This window comes from Elaeis guineensis, chromosome 7 (assembly GCF_000442705.2).
Source record: "Elaeis guineensis isolate ETL-2024a chromosome 7, EG11, whole genome shotgun sequence".
NCBI classification, from domain to species: Eukaryota; Viridiplantae; Streptophyta; class Magnoliopsida; order Arecales; family Arecaceae; genus Elaeis; species Elaeis guineensis.
In genome coordinates this window covers 99,060,865-99,077,306 of record NC_025999.2, presented here as the reverse complement: position 1 = coordinate 99,077,306, position 16,442 = coordinate 99,060,865, and the positions used below count along the sequence as shown (strand labels likewise).

Here is a 16,442-nt window from a genome sequence, read left to right as displayed (position 1 = left end):
CATGCATTGTATGTGTAAACAACTTGCCAATTAAGCTTTTATTTTATTGACCAATTTAACGTTCACCTCTTAATTTTATAAAAAAAGTATTTATGTAAATATAGATTGTCACTAAATGCACCTCTATTGAATTGGCTATTGCTCTATTGTCAAAAAAAAAAAAAAAAAATCTCCCATCATTCTCTATTGTGTAGGTAAAAGCAAGAGAGAAATATAGTTAACATTTTGGTATAAATTTAAATATTTTTAAACATGATTATGGTTGTCCATCCCGCTCTTCACATTTATCAAGCATAACCCATTATCTTAAAAAAAAAAGAAAAAAAGAGAGAGAGAGAGAGAGAGAGGCGTAGTAGTCATCGTCAAAATGTAGCTATAAATTAAAATTAAAAATATCATAGCTTTCCATCTTGCTTGTAGCTCTCATGGCTAACAATCCCATGGATTTGTGATTTTTTATTTTTTTTGAAATTTGGAAAATTTAAAAGTAAAAAATGCATGACCAATTAGATCGTGGGATATTCTCCCGGCCAGGATGAACCGAAAAAGGTCCGCTTTAGATCACCTGCTGCTGTGTAAATAGGGAAGGAACGCCGATGATTGAGGATGACGTACGTGTATGCCAAAACATGGACGGTGGACTCCGCTCAATCAAGAGCCGTTGTCCAATACACATACGGTGGGTGATCAACGGGACTTCTACCCGCTCGATTGGATTGGAACTGTGCAACCCACGAGGAGAAGTGGGCTGGAGGGGTGATCTTCGGATCGAATCTTCCCCGTTTGGACGGAGTCTCAGCCAGATAGGGAGCCTCGACGTTGCCCGCCATGGTCAGCGAGGAGGTCGGCACCAAGCTCGTCCGCTTCCTCTACTTCGTCGGCGCCGGAGGTACTCAATCTCTCCTACCCAAATCTCCAATCACCTTCCCTGCTTCTATCTTTCCGACCGTATTATTGAATACAAATCCTTCCCCCTCTCTCTCTCAGTCATCTGCACGAAGGGGATCAACCTCTGGCGAGACTATGAGAGGAAGGCCGCCATGAAGACGGCCGAAACCCCTCAGGCTCCGGCAGAGATGGTAAACGGAGCTGCCGCCACCCCGAAATCTTGAATCTTGATTAGGGTTTCCTTCTGCCCTTATGCCTTCTATCTCCTCTTTCTGTCTTTGTTATAATTTTTTTTTCAATTAATTTCGGTGAAACTTAGTCAGGCTGTGCGGGTTTTATCTGGACATTTGGAAACTGGATGGAAATATGTACAAAAATTACTGCAATAATGCTTTTCTTTGGTAAGATATGACTTTCTATCTCGACGTTTCCTTGATAAGAGACTTTGAATTATATACGACTCTTGGTTATATTATAGCTAGAGAAGCTATATGTTATGGGATTATTGGGTGGGCATTAATTTGGCTCTGCTGATGGGAGAAGAGCATGTGCGTTTGTCTAAAGTTCTTGCAAGTTTTGAAATAATTTGTTTTGGCATATATGATATGATAACTCTTGAGAGTCTTGGATGTCTTTCTTGATTACAAGAAACAAGTTTATTTCTTGGCTGCTTCGCTTTGTAGATGGGCATCCCTCCAAAGGTTCTTATTACGTTGCATGATACACATACTTTCTTTATCACAATTGTCACTGAGAGAGCTATATATAACTTGGCTTCTAGCAAGATCCTTATCCTACCATTATGCATGGCCTTTCTTAGATGTCTTGCACATTTTTTCCACCCGACAAAGCATCTAATCTGGATGAAGTTGCCCTTTCTTTCTAGAAGATTGGAGAATTCCCACTAAGGAACCTTTTACATCAGGGCTTTAACTATAACCCCTGTCTTCCCCTTTTTACAAGTTGGCCTTTTTGGGTTGCAATCTAAACAGATAGGATTGGCTTGTAACAAATGTTATGAACCTAACTCATACACCTGAAGAACCTTGGTGTAAAAGATGTTTAGGTTTTGGTCTTGCCTAAACTAATAACATTTTATACTTTTTTTTCATCTCCATCAGAACTCTTTTTCTCTGTGTCAAATCATTCATATTAGTTTGTGGAAAAGTGAACTAATGTATAATTCACTTTCTGAGCACATAGAGTTTGTTTCTTCTTAATATGAAGCATGCAATTGATTGGTTATGTAAGTTAAAAAAGCTTCAATTCATTTGTCATCGAGCAGTTTAAGTGGCATCATTACAGTGAGCAAGATCCTTCATGGCTACATAATTTTTTTACGTTATTTACGTTTTCTTTTAGGTTATTCCAAAGGCAACCTTCTTTAGAATAGGTTTATCATAAAGTGAATTTTAGCAGGTCCAGTTTTGAGACTGCAATCTACAAGCATCCTTCTATGATTCCATGTATTGGATCTGTTTTGGTGCTTCTTGCTTCACCATTCTTGAAAGTAATTTCTTCATAATAACAGGGCAATTATTTTGGTACTTCTTGCTTTTTGTTTCTTTTGTTAAGATAGATCCAACAGAGGTGGTGAAGGAACTTTTGGAGATTGGTGTTTGTTAACAAAGTTTAAAAATTCATCCAATCATTTTTTTTAAAAGAAAAAAAAAGAAAAAAACAAGGTGCTGCATTGTGAAATTTGAAACTAATGAGTGAAACTGTTGTTTGCAGGAAGACCCTCTCAAAAATTTCTCTCAATACTAAAATTATTTTAAATAATCTCTTATTCCAAGATGCACTCATATAAGTAAGAATGTAAGATATATTGTACTCTGGATGAAAATTGGAATTGAAGTCTATTGATTCAATGGTTTGGTAGGAAGATGTTCATCTTGTTGAAGATGATTTACTTTGAGAGCTACGGTCCTTGAGGAGCGCATAAACCTCTTTTGCTTCTGTATCTTATCTCTTAAATTTCTTGGTTCTATTCATATTCTTGCTGCTATCAAAAAGATTCAAAAGGCCTTTGGAAATGCTGGAAGACTGTATGGTCCTTACTCCTGCTTCCCTTGTTATCATCATGATACAAAGAGTGAAAATAAGAAAGATCGAAAATGTAGACCTTGGCTCTGCTTGGATGTGCTTAGATTTACGATGAGCATCATTATTGGAGATAAATTTTAGCCAGATATGTGGTGTAGGGTTGCCTTTTTTTCCTATTAATTTTTTTACCTCATCTGTCAAGATAGCAATGAAATTAATTTCCAAGGTGTAGAATAATGTTTTATGTGATGATGGATGGACTGTTAACTCCCCGTACAAACCTTTGATGCTTCTCAAATTCAGGTATTCTATTCTTGATTTCATCTGCATTGAATGGGGAAGGGAAGGTTCCTGGTCATGCAGGTTGGGCGGACGATGATTTCTGGTCGATGAAGGCCTTTTATATGTTCCTTGTGCATTGTTATTTGACTGGGGCAATCAAATATTTGATTGTCTTGTTCCTTCTACTGGATTTCTTTCTGTAATAATTAAACCATTATGATGGAGCAAAGTTTCTGCCTCCCATGTGGAGGTTCCTTTCCAAGGTGAAGGGGATGCTGAGACTGTGATCATGCTTGCATCTTAATGTGGTGAAGCTTGGGGACTTCTATCGAAATTTTCATGGTACCTCTTGCAGTCATTCGCCTGTTCTAAGGCTACAAAATGTTTGCTCTTTTTGCTCCTTTCAATTCTTTAGGAGGTATAATTCAAATAGACGGTTTTATGATGAGAAAGAGTTTCCTTGTAGGCTAGTAAAGATGCAACATCATTGATGTCAGCTGTGATATAATTTGTGACTCAGTATTGACGGTATTGGGCATCGGTCTACCTGATGGACATCCTCTCCTCTAACTTACAGATGCTCGACTTCAGCGCCGCAGTTGTGTTGTCTTTGAGATTGTTTTTCTACTTCTCAGCGCGCATAGAGCCACATGAAAACACCCGCAGATTGGTGCTCGAGCTGCGCATCCATAATAAGAGTTCGGGTTGTATCTTTTACATAAAAAAAAAATAATCGGAGATCCACTCGTTGCTAGGAGGTGGGTGCACAAAAATAATTTTTTTAAATATTATTATCTTATTTTTTAAATATTATTATATTCTTATTATTATTCAAATTATTAATTTTTAAAAATAATATGTTATTATACAAACAGTATTTTTAAATTAATAATAAAAATATTATTTTTTTAACATAATATTTTAAAATAATAATAATAATATTATTATTTTTAAATTAATATTTTTTGCTACAAATTATTATTAAAAATAAAATAATAATATTTTTTCTTCTTTTTCTCAAATATTTTTTTTCTTTTGTTTTTTCTTTTTTCTTCCTCCCGTCGCTCCCGCCCCTCACAGTGTGAGACTCAGGTCACGGTCATCCACGCCGCCATCATCCCATCATCATCCACGTCGGATGCACGAAAATAATTTTTCTAATATTACTATATTTTTGTTATTATCCGAATTATTATTAAAAATAAAATAATATTTTAAAAATAATATATTTATTATTATTTAAAAATAATATTTTTAAAAATAATATATTATTATTATTTTTTGAAATAATTTTTTAAAAATAATATTTTATTATTATTAATAGTATTTTTAAAATAATATTTTAAAAAATAATAATATTATTATTATTTTAAAATTAATATTTTTCTTCTTCTTCAAATTATTAATAATAATAAAATAATAATATTTATTTATTTTTTTTCTTTTTTCCTCTCCTCTCCAAATATTTTTTTTAAAATTCATATCGTAAAAAATAATATTTTAAATTATTATTAGTAATAAAATAATATTATTTTTTTCTTTTTTCTTTCCTTTTCTAAATATTTTTTTTCTTTCTTTTCTTTTTTTTCTTTCCTTCCCTTCCTCCCGTTGTCTCCCCCCCACCTCGGGCCCCGTCGCGTCCTCCGGCTCCGGCTCCAATGCCACCAACCCCCTCCCCTCCCCTCTGTGGCCCTATCTCATCGCCGTCCTCTCTTATTCTCTCCCTCGGCCCCGATGAATCCGAGCCTCCGTGACTCCGTGCGAACATCGATGATAGCCCCTTCCCTGCTCTGGCTTCGATGCCACCAACCTGACCCCACCCTATCGCCATCCGCACCGCATCTTGCTTTATACGACCACCAAACCCCCTCCTATCCCCCAGCTTCGACGCCACTAACCCCCCTCTCCTCCCTTCCGTAGCCCTCCCCCGTCGTTGTTCCCTCCCCTGATCCTAGATAACCCGAGCCCCCGTGGCTTCGCACGAGCACTGGCGACTGCTTTTTCCCTCCCTCGATTCCGGCACCACTAACCCCCTCGCCTCCCCTCCCCGACCTTGGCTGGAGATGGTCATCAATGCTCATGCGATCGCCGACTTGGGAGCGGTCGAATAGGAAAGTTTGGATGGTGGTTGGGGTTCACCGATGCTGGCGCAGAGCCGCGGGGCCTTGGGTCGTGATGTTTCATAGGGGGCAACACATCGGCACTGATGTGCACACGCCACGTGGCGTGTAGGGGTAGCGCAGGGAAGCAGAGCTGGCAATGCCCCGACGTTCTTCCGCAGAGTATTGTTATATATATATATGTGCGCGCGCGCGTATGTGTATATATATATATATATATGTATATATATATATATATATGTATATGTATATATATGTGGGTATATATATATGTATATATATATATATATATATATGTATGTGTATATATATACATATATATATATATATATATATATATATATATATATACATATATAAATATATATATATATATACATATATATATATATACATATATATATATATATATACATATATATATATACATATATATATATATATATATGTGTGTGTGTGTGTGTGTGTGTGTGTGTGTGTGTGGGTGTATATGTATGTATGTATGTATGTATGTATGTATGTATGTATATCTATATATATATTTATATATATATATATGTTTATATATATATGTATATATGTATATATATACATGTATATATATATATGTATATATATATATATATACATACATATATATATATATATATATATACATACATATATATATATATATATATATATATATATATATATATATATATATATATATATATATATGATGTGTCTATATATATGTGTGTGTGTGTGTGTGTGGGTGTGTGTGTGTGTGTGTATATATATATATATGTATATATATATATATATGTATATATATATGTATATGTATATATATATGTATATATATATATATGTATATATATATGTATATGTATATATATATGTATATATATATGTATATATATGTATATATATATGTTGGGTATAAAATACCCCCCAGCTGAAGTTCGTGATAGGCCGACCCTCCATGTGCTCTTCTGGCTTCCGACCGTGTGCGATGTCTTTCTGAACTGCCCCGGCTGTCCGAGCTCTCATAGTGCCATCCGGACGTCTCCGATAATGAGCTCCCCCATTCATCTACCGGACTGCTTCAAATACTCTCCGGACTTTATTATCAGCCGACTTTCTATAGTAATCAGACTCCATCCAAGTTTCTACGACGGTCGACCGCCCTCCGGATTTCATCCGAGCTCTTACAAGAGCCGAATCCCAGCCGAATTCCTACAGTGAATGGATCACAAACGAACTTCTACAACGGACGGGCTCCAGCAGCCGGATCTCTACTCCGAACCTCTTCCAGACTTCGTCAAGGATCGAGCTTCTCCGGTAGCGGGACTTCTACAGTAAGCGGTCTACTCTGAACTTCTACGACAACCAGTCTCCATCCGAGCTTCTACGGTATGCGGCCTCCTTCCGGACTCCGTCTGAACTTCTACAGCGGTTGAATTTCGGACGAACTTCTACAACGGACGTGCTCCAGCCGTCGGACTTCTACAGCGACCGACTGTCTCTGGTGCCTTCCGCACCTCTCCAGCCATCAACCTTCAACAGCGCCAGCCGCCCTTCCACAGATCCATCCGATCTCCTCCAGCGGATGAACTTCCGCAATGCCTTCCGAATTCCACTATCAGCCGACCTTCTGTCGGATCCCTCGTGCGACCAGACCTCTCCGATGGACAGCCCTCAGACAAGCTTCTACATCAGACAAATTCTAGACGGACTTCTCTGGCAATCGAATTTCTACCGAACTTCACCAACAGAAAGTCTCCGTCCGAGCTTCTACAGCAGATGACTCCCGCCTGTAGCATCAGTGCCCAAGGCATCCGACAACAGTAGACCCGTCAGCAACCTCGAAAACATCCGAGCTTTTTCTGGATTGATGAGACAAAGAGCCATTCCGCTCCATCAGACATCCCAGCCGAGCTTCAGCCGTCAGATCCGAACTCTCTGGCAAGTCATGACAATGGCCACTACCCTACTCCACTCTCTGTAACAGATTCTACATTGCTCCACCACTCTCTGACAAGTCGTGACAACGGACACCACTCTACTCTCCATAATAAACTCCATGTGGCCCCGAACGGCCCCCTGACGCTACTACTCTCCGTAACAAACTCCGCATAGCCCTGAACAGCCCACTACCAGGCGGTTACAGACATCGCTGTCAGTCAGTTACGCTCTCCATCTATAAAAAGGGACCTCCAGATACGTTCTTCTCTAAGCTCTAAACTCTATCTCGAAACTCTGTTAAAATCCTATTTGAGTGCTTCATTTCTGTTGAGGCAGAGTACTGACTTGAGCGTCGGAGGGTTTTGCCGGAGCACCCCCAACTTCGATTTAGACTTTCCTTGCAGGTCCCGACGGCGGACGCGATCCCCTCGACTCCAGCTTCTCTGACGTCGGTGAAATTCTGCACCAACAGAATTGATGCTAGAGGAAGGGCTGTGTCTTCGTAGTACCCTTATTCTTAAAGGAGTGCTCAACGGGACTGTCTCCGGTCATCTTCTCCGACATCTTCTTCTCCTTCTCCTGCCAGATCTCCACCTGATGCCTCCCCGAAAGGCATCCACCAGGCGATCCATGGCCTCCGCGGCCAGATCTCAGCGAGCCCCGCAAGCTCCGACCTCGTCTCCAGTTTTTCTGACTCCTCCTCCTCTGGCAACGGCAGTCGGCATGGAGTAGTTCGACTTGCTGGTTCAACAGGTCAGGGGCCTCACCGAAGCAGTGCAGGCCATGCAGCAGCAGCCGCAACAGCCGCAGGCATCAGTGTGGCTGGAAAGAACATCGCCAGAGTTTCAAAATCCGACGACCGAACGGGCCACTTGGGCCAGTCGCCCTGTCTTCCCCGGAAAGGGGAAGCAGAAGGCGGAGAGCCCTCCATCCGTTCATGATTCCACACCCGGAGAGTCCCTACCTCCGTTCCACCAGAAGATCCTCGAGACTCATAGTCAAAAGGACCTCCTGGATTAAAGATTCCAGGAGATGAACCGACGGATCGAAGAGCTCCGCCATGCTCCCACTGCTTAAGGTGAGGACATCTGCACTGACCCTCCTTTCTCTCAGATGATTATGCAGAAACCAATCTCGCCGAACTTCAAACTCTTCCAATTCGAGAGCTACGACGGGACCTCGGATCTAGTTGACCACTTGGAGGCCTTCCGGACAATGATGCTGCTCCATGGCGCGCCAGACGCCATCCTGTGCCGAGCTTTCTCATCTACCTTGAAGGGAGCAGCAAAAAATTGGTACTCGACACTAAAGCCGGATACTATCTTCTCCTTTGATCAGATGAGCCACCAGTTCGTTGCTCATTTCGTCAGCAGTCGACGTCCTCGGAGAGGTTCAGAGTCTCTCATTAACATCAAGCAAAAGGAGGGAGAATCCATCCGAACTTACATCAACCGTTTTAATGCCGCCGCGTTGGAGGTCTGGAACTTGGACCAATCGGTTGCAATGGCCGCCCTGAAGAGCGGTCTTCAAAAGAACAATCTTCTGTTCTCCCTGGAAATGAAGTAACCCGGGGACTTCGCTGATCTGCTGGCTTGGGCTGAAGGATATGCCCGAGCAGAGGAAGCCTTCAAGCTGAAGGATGAGGAGGCCGCGAAGGAGCGACAGGCGGACGACTCCAGTAAGCTCGCAGTTGAAAAAGGGTCGAGTGAAGCTCGGCCACGTTCTTGAACTCCCTCCAGACACAAGCATACCCAGACTCCTCCCCGGACTCTTAGGCAGAGAATCCCAGACCGCAGAGTTCGGTGGGGCTCTCTCCCAGGAAGATTCCACAACTACGCCCCTCTCAATGCATCGAAAACTCAAGTGCTGATGAAGGTCAGGGAGCAGCTGCCAAGGTCGGAAAGGATGTGCACACACCCCGAGAAGTGCAACCCTAACAAGTTTTGCCTCTATCATCGTGACTACAGCCACGACACGGAGGAGTGTATTCAGTTTCGAGATGAGATCGAGGAGCTCATCAGACGAGGTCGGCTCGACAGATTCATCCGACGCTGGCCTGAAGGTAGGGAAGATCGACGAGGGCCTTGCCACAACAGGAGCCGCCAAGGAGGGAGGAGCAGCCTGAAGATCGGCCTTCAATTGGGATCATCAACTCCATCTGTGGAGGATCCCGACGGGGAGCAGATCTTCCGCGACTATGAGATTCGAAAAATCTACAAATGTATTACCAATAACTCTACCTTAAATAAAAGTTTCTTTCATATTTGCATATCTTTTCTTTTGGCATGAGCTCGTAACGACAAGGAGTAGCTCTTTCCGACAATCGAAACTAAGCATGTTAGGAATAGGAGGAGAACCTCATCCTAATATAAGCAAAATCGAAGGTCCGATTATTTAAAGACCGGATGGAGGGAGAGCCCCTTACAACAGCCCTTATGTGCCCCCACAGTCATGTTAGGAATAGGAGGAGAACTTCGTCCTAACATGAGCAAGGTCGAAGGTCTGGTTATTTAAAGATCGGATGGAGGGAGAGGCCCTTGCAACGGCCCTTATGTGCCCCCACAGCCATGTTAGGAACAGAAGGAGAACCTCGTCCTAACATGAGCAAGATCGAAGGCCCAATTATTTTAAGACTGGATGGGGGGAGAGGCCCTTGCAACGGCCCTTATGTGCCTCCACAGTCCTGTTAGGAACAGGAAGAGAACCTCGTCCTAACATGAGCAAAGTCGAAGGCCCAGTTATTTAGAGATCGGATGGGGGGAGAGGCCCTTGTAACAGTCGTTATGTGCCCCCGCAGTCCAAACATGAGCTAAAATTGACTGTGTCAGAAACAGAAGGAGAACCTCATCTTGACCCAAACGAAGATCTGATCAGTTAAGACTGGATAAGGGGGGAAGTCTCCTCAACGACTCCTCTACATCCCTACAACCCCGTTAAGAGCAGAGGAAAAACCCTCACTCGAACACGAAAAAAAAAGGAGAAGAGAAAAGGGGAAAGCGATGAGCTACGCCGGTGATAAGGGAAAAACTAACTACATCAAAGACACAAGAAATCTCGTTTCAACGAGGAAGGAGATTCTTGTCAAAAACTCTCAGTCTCCAAGAAGGAACCCAACACCGGCAGGAGAAAATCGACTTCCTCAAGGTAACGAAAAGTTCGGGCCCCCAAGCTCGAGCACCGAGAGGAAGTGTCAAACTTGAGTGGCCTCGAAAAGACCTTCGATCATGAACAAAAGGGGCAAATCGACACGGCGATGACCAGAAACCTCTAAACAACGTCGATATCGAACAAGACAAAAGATAAAAGAAGCTCGGTAAACAACAATTCAAAGCAAGAATAGATGAGGTAATGAGAAATTTTTTTTTTTCATTTCCTTAGTAAAGTGTGCATTACAAAGCCTTTGAAGGTCAAGACTCAAGGGACCTCGTCTCAACGAGGAAGAAAATCCTTGTCGAAAATCTCCAGTTCCTAAGGGCGAATCAATACGGCGACGATCAGGAATCTTCAAACAATGTCGACATCGAACAAGATAAAAGATAAAAGAAGTTCGATAATCGACAATTTAATGGATAAAGTAATGAGAAAATTCTTTTTCATTTCATTAGTAAAGTGTACATTACAAAGCCTTTGAAGGCCAAAAAAAAGAAAAATGACAAGAAAAAGAAAGAATACATAAAATAAAAGATAAAGAAGCTCTAAGGAAGTCTGACTTTTTCAGACTTCGAACTCTCGGTTCCAGCCATCATCGAGGATTGCTTTAAGTTTTCGACTTCTTCTTCCAGTTCTTTCTTTCTTAACAGCATCTCTCGATACATTTGGTGGAACCGCCGACTCTCGCCCTCCAACTTCCGAAGCCTCTTCCTCAGAACTTCGGACTCCACCTCGACATCCTTGACCGCCTGCTGCTCGTAGGCCAGCTGAATCTTCAGCCGCTGCAATTCGGCCTTCTCCTGCCCAAGGGTCACAGACAGTTCTTCCATGGTCCCCCTCAAAGAGCAGAGCTCGTCGGAGACTTGTGCAGAGGCGGCCTGGACTCTCTCAAACAACTGCCTCTGAAGGCAGGCAACCTCGTCGGTCGTCATCTTGAGCTTCCTTCGGTAGTCGTCTATTTGCCCGCACCAGCCGACTCGGTAGGCGTTGTAGTTCGCCTCGACATCCTGCAGCTGCTTCTGAAGGTCAGAGAATTTCCTCGACCAGTCTCGATCGTGGTCAGCTTGAGTTGCGAGCCAGGATGAGCTCCTTTCCAACTGACCGATCTTCTCCCGTGCAGCCTCCAGCTCGACTTCAAGGGAGCTGATCTTAGAAGCCTGAGTCCAAGATCGGTCGCTGGCACGTTTTTGGAGTTCCTCAAGCTCCGTCATGAAGTCAGCCTTCCTCCAGGTGTAGTCCATGAGATCCTTTTTGTAGAGGTCTCGAAAGTGAGTAGCCTCTGCAGTGACTTCTGAATGACTCTTCCTCAGCCAGTGAAGTTCATCATCCAGCTTCTTTGATTTTTTCGTCAAGTGACGAACTTTTCTTCTGAGGTCTCGAATCATCGACTTCAGAAGAACCCCCTGTGGTAGGGGAAGAGCTTCGACAGGGCACTATCGTTGGAAGACAAAAGCGCCACAACACAAATTAGCGCAAGAAAACAAAAGAGAAGAAAAAGAATGCAGAGTAAGATAAAGGAGCTCTCTGTAAAGGAGAATCCGATTTCATTGATTAAGTAGTTCTTAAGTACAAAAAAATGAAAAAAAGTTATAAAAAAAAAGAAAGAAGAAGAATACAAAATTAGAAGTTTCGGACCTCTGGGACAGAAGTGGGAGAGCTCGGCACCCCCGGAAGGTCGGCCAGGGCAGTCGAAGAAGTCTCGACTGGAGGAAGACCGGCAGTAGCTTCAAAAGGCTTGGCTTCATCATCGGACGCCTCATCCAAGAAGCCGAGGTCCAGCTCGAAAAACTTTCCGACCACCTTTTCTTGGCAGAGCTCAAAGCCCTTGATGAAGGCGGCCTGGCCAAACTCGACCTTCAGATCCCTCATCTCGGAGGAAGTTTTGAACTCCTCCACTGTCCGGACCATTGCCTCCGAGACCAGGGTCGGGATCTGCGTCTTCAACTCAGAGACCTCGGCCTCTGCTTTCTTTCTCTCCTCCTCCAAGGTGGCCCTCAAGTTTGCCGAGGTCTGCCCCTCCTTCTGCAGCACCTCTTGGAGACTCGCAACCTCGGCAATCTTCTCCTCGAGGCGGGCGGCTCCGGCTAGACGACCTTCCTCCGCCTGGGCGGCCTCCTTCCTGGCATCGTTCATCGCCTCGATGTTGGTGATGAGCTAGTATCCAATCTGCAAGAGCGATCAGGGAGTCAATATAAAAGCCGAGGAATAAGCAAAGTAAAGAGGCAGAAAGAAGGAGTAAATTGACCTACCTCGAGAAAGGATCTCAGAGAGTCCTAGACCTGCTGCTCAGGATCGACGTGGATGATCCTGTAGACGACCTCGGGCAGGATACACCCATCGACCAATCTCTTTATTAGATCCCTATTATTGAAGGGATTCTCCCCCAGATCTTCTTCGGAGCCATCGGCCCCCTCGATGGTAGCCCTGCTGCTGCGGCTCTTGCTGGCCAATGTCTTCTTTCTCCTTCTCCGTTCGGCCCCTGGTGCCTCCTCGGATCGGGCCTTTGGAGCGGGAACCTCGATCGGGGGGCTCTTTGAAGAGGCCTGAGGGACTGCGAGCTCGACGTCGGAGGGAGAGTCGACAGTAATGGCCACCTGGACAGGCACGACCGAGCTGGTCTCTTCTACCCTTGGCCTCTTCGCCGCCCCCGAGGATGCTATGCCTTTCTTTTTGTGGGTCTTGAGATCCTGAGCTAGCATTCGAGCCGCGTCGGCATCCATATCTGCAATAAATGAGGATCGACACAGCTTAACAAGAGAATAAGAAGAAAGGAGAAGCAGCGAAAAAAAAAAAAATATATATATATATATATATAACAGTACCGGCAGGGTTGAGAGGGCTTAGGCCGACGTTAAACAAAAGTTGTTCCTTCAGGAGGTTGGAGAGAAGAGGAGCTAGATAAGCCTCGAGTTTTTTGGAGGCTTTAAGGTCATCCTGTCCCAGACTAGAAGTCCGACGGACGGAATCCCTCAGGGAGCCCCAGGGAGGCAACCCCAACTCTAAGGTCGGGCATCGGACGTAGAAGTACCTCTCCTTCCAATTGTGGATAGAAGAGGAGGCACCTTTTAGCAACCCCTTTCTACCGAACTGAGGGGAGAAGTACCATCAATCCGTTGCAGAGGGATGACGCTTGAAGGTATAAAAATTTTTAAACAAAGAAAGGATTGGCCGAACTTCAGTTAAACTACAGAGGAAAAGAAATCCTATCAGAAATCTAAAGGAGTTCGGCGCTACAGAAACTAAAGAAATATTTAAGAAGCGAAAGAGAGTAATAACAAAAGATGAAAGCGGAAGTTGAAGTCCGGTGCGAAAAGCTTCTTGGTTTAAACAGAAGCAGCCGGGGGGAGGGGCGCTAGCCCGACCAGTCGGCCCAGGAAGCTCCAGCTCGTACTCCGAAGGAACCCCATACTGAATCCTAATTAGTGAGAGTTCCTCTGGAGTTAGAGAGCTGGGGATGGTGTCTGGTACAAAGATCGGACGAGATTTATCTACAGAACTGAGATTTTGGGGGGCTGGAACTGACGGACTCCTAGAACTGTTAGAGGAGGAAGTATTGGAGGACAATTTGAATCAAGTGAAAATCCTAAAAATTTCGAAAAAATTGAGAAAAATAAGAAACGGGGCGCTCGTGGAAAACCGAACGGACGAAATGTAAAGGAAGAAAAATGAAAGAAGAACAGTAATAAAAAATACAGGAGGAGAGTTTTGGAACTAACCTAAGCTGGCCCGAAGGATGCAGAGATGCAGAGATGGGGACGACTAGAAGAATGCCTAAGGCCGAGAAGGATGCTGGGGAAAAATAAAACTCTCAGGAAGAAGGAGGGACCGAAGAAGCTTCCAGGCAAAGTGAGACCCCTGAAGGAGGGAGACGGATTTAAATAAGCGACGAGGTCCGATGCAGTAATGATTGCAGATCTTCTCTGGCCGATCTATAACCACCACGTGTCCCACTCACCATGGCAGACGGCTGAAATCGGCTGACAGCTGACAGAATCATTATTACACCGTATCTAGAGCAACGCTCCAGTGAAAATTTCAAAAAAATCTTTTCGGATCGCCTCGATTTGAAAAGGCTCCGGCACCAGCGTGCCAAACACCAAAATATCTAGAAATAATCGAGGGCGAAAATCAAGGGAGTCAACTTCAGCTGTGAAAATTTTTTTGTACTTCCTTCATTCAGAACCCGAACTCAAAAGTAGGGAGACTGGTGTTGGGTATAAAATATCTCCTAGCTGAAGTTCATGAAAGGCCGACCCTCCATGGGCTCTTCTAGCTTCCGACCTTGTGTGATGTCTTTCTGAACTGCCCCGACTATCCGAGCTCTCATAATGCCATCCGAACCTCTCCGATAATGAGCTCCCCCATTCATCTATCAGACTGCTTCAAATGCTCTCCGGACTTTATTATCAGCCGACTTTCTACAGTAACCAGACTCCATCCAAGTTTCTACGACGGTCGTCGACTGCCCTCTGGATTTCATCCAAGCTCTTACAAGAGCTGGATCCCAGCCGAATTCCTACAGTGGATAGATCACAGACGAACTTCTACAACGGACGGGCTCCAGCAGCCGGATCTCTACTCCGAACCTCTTTCGGACTTCATCAAGGATCGAGCTTCTCCGGAGTGGGACTTCTACAGTAAGCGGTCTACTCCGAACTTCTATGACAACCAGTCTCCATTCGAGCTTCTACGGTATGCGGCCTCCTTCTGGACTCCTACAAGAATCAGACTCTGTCTGAACTTCTACAGCGATTGGATTTCGGACGAACTTCTACAACAGACGTGCTCCAGCCGTCGGACTTCTACAGCAACCGACTGTCTCTGGTGCCTTCCGCACCTCTCCGGCCATCAACCTTCAACAGCGCCAGCCGCCTTTCCACAGATCCATCCGGTCTCCTCCAGCAGACGAACTTCCGCAATACCTTCCGAATTCCGCTATTAGCCGACCTTCTGTCGGATCCCTCCTGCGACCAGACCTCTCCAGTGGATAACTCTCAGACAAACTTCTACATCAGATAAATTCTAGACGGACTTCTCTGGCAATCGAATTTCTACCGAACTTCACCAACAGAAAGTCCCCATCCGAGCTTCTATAGCAGATGACTCCCGCCTGTAGCATCAGCACCCAAGACATCTGACAATAGTAGACCCGTCAGCAATCTCAGAAACATCCGAGCTTTTTCTGGATTGATGAGACAGAGAGCCATTCTGCTCCATCAGACATTCCAATCGAGCTTCAGCCGTCAGATCCGAACTCTCTGGGAAGTTACGACAATGGCCACTACCCTACTCCACTCTCTGTAACGGATTCCACGTGGCTCCATCACTCTCTGACAAGTCGCGATAATGGACACCACTCCACTCTCCATAATAAACTCCACGTGATCCTGAACGGCCCCCTGACGTCACTACTCTCCATAACAAACTCCGCGTGGCCCTGAACAGCCCACTATCAGGCGATTACAGACGTCGCTGTCAATTAGTTATGCTCTCCGTCTATAAAAAGGGACCCCCAGATACGTTCTTCTCTAAGCTCTAAACTCTATCTCGAAACTCTGCTGAAATCCCATTTGAGTGTTCCATTTCTGTTGAGGCAGAGTACTGACTTGAGCGTCGGAGGATCTTGCCGGAGCACCCCCAACTCCGATTTAGACTTCCCTTGCAGGTCCCGGCAGCGGACGCGATCCCCTCAACTCCAGCTTCTCCGACGTCGGCGGAATTCTGCACCAACAATATTTAGGGTTGAGCAAATAATCAAAATTCGAAAAAGCCCCCCAATCCGACGCAATAAATATCGATTTGTATCGGCTGAAGATATAAATCGAGTGAAATCAGATTGAGATTTGTAAAAAATTGATTATTTATGGTCGGATTCGGTTTCTATACTTTTAAACCATATAAAACTGAACCAAACCGATGTAGTATTTCACAAACTCACTTTCATTTTGAGACGACGTCATTTAGACTTCAATACTTTATTCTAAAAAATATTGCATCACCTATTTG

The 16,442-nt window shown here is 44.0% G+C and overlaps 1 protein-coding gene across 1 annotated transcript; it reads left to right on the top strand.

Moving 5' to 3' along the window:
• The first annotated feature begins 343 nt into the window (after window positions 1-343).
• LOC105048118 (uncharacterized) lies at window positions 344-3,478 on the top strand. The gene is made up of 4 exons (XM_010927322.4): window positions 344-889; window positions 988-1,079; window positions 1,208-1,289; window positions 3,238-3,478. Exons 1-4 carry the CDS (start codon window positions 829-831, stop codon window positions 3,417-3,419), a joined length of 417 nt encoding a protein of 138 aa, XP_010925624.1. The 5' UTR covers window positions 344-828; the 3' UTR covers window positions 3,420-3,478.
• The last annotated feature ends 12,964 nt before the right edge of the window (window positions 3,479-16,442 follow it).

Bases quoted from the DNA above. Each gene is read 5' to 3' on its own strand.
- LOC105048118 (XM_010927322.4), top strand. From the start codon at position 829: ATGGTCAGCGAGGAGGTCGGCACCAAGCTCGTCCGCTTCCTCTACTTC. The intron at 890-987 runs GTACTCAATCTC...TCTCTCTCTCAG, and splicing joins CTACTTCGTCGGCGCCGGAG to TCATCTGCACGAAGGGGATC. The intron at 1,080-1,207 runs GTAAACGGAGCT...GGTGAAACTTAG, and splicing joins CTCAGGCTCCGGCAGAGATG to TCAGGCTGTGCGGGTTTTAT.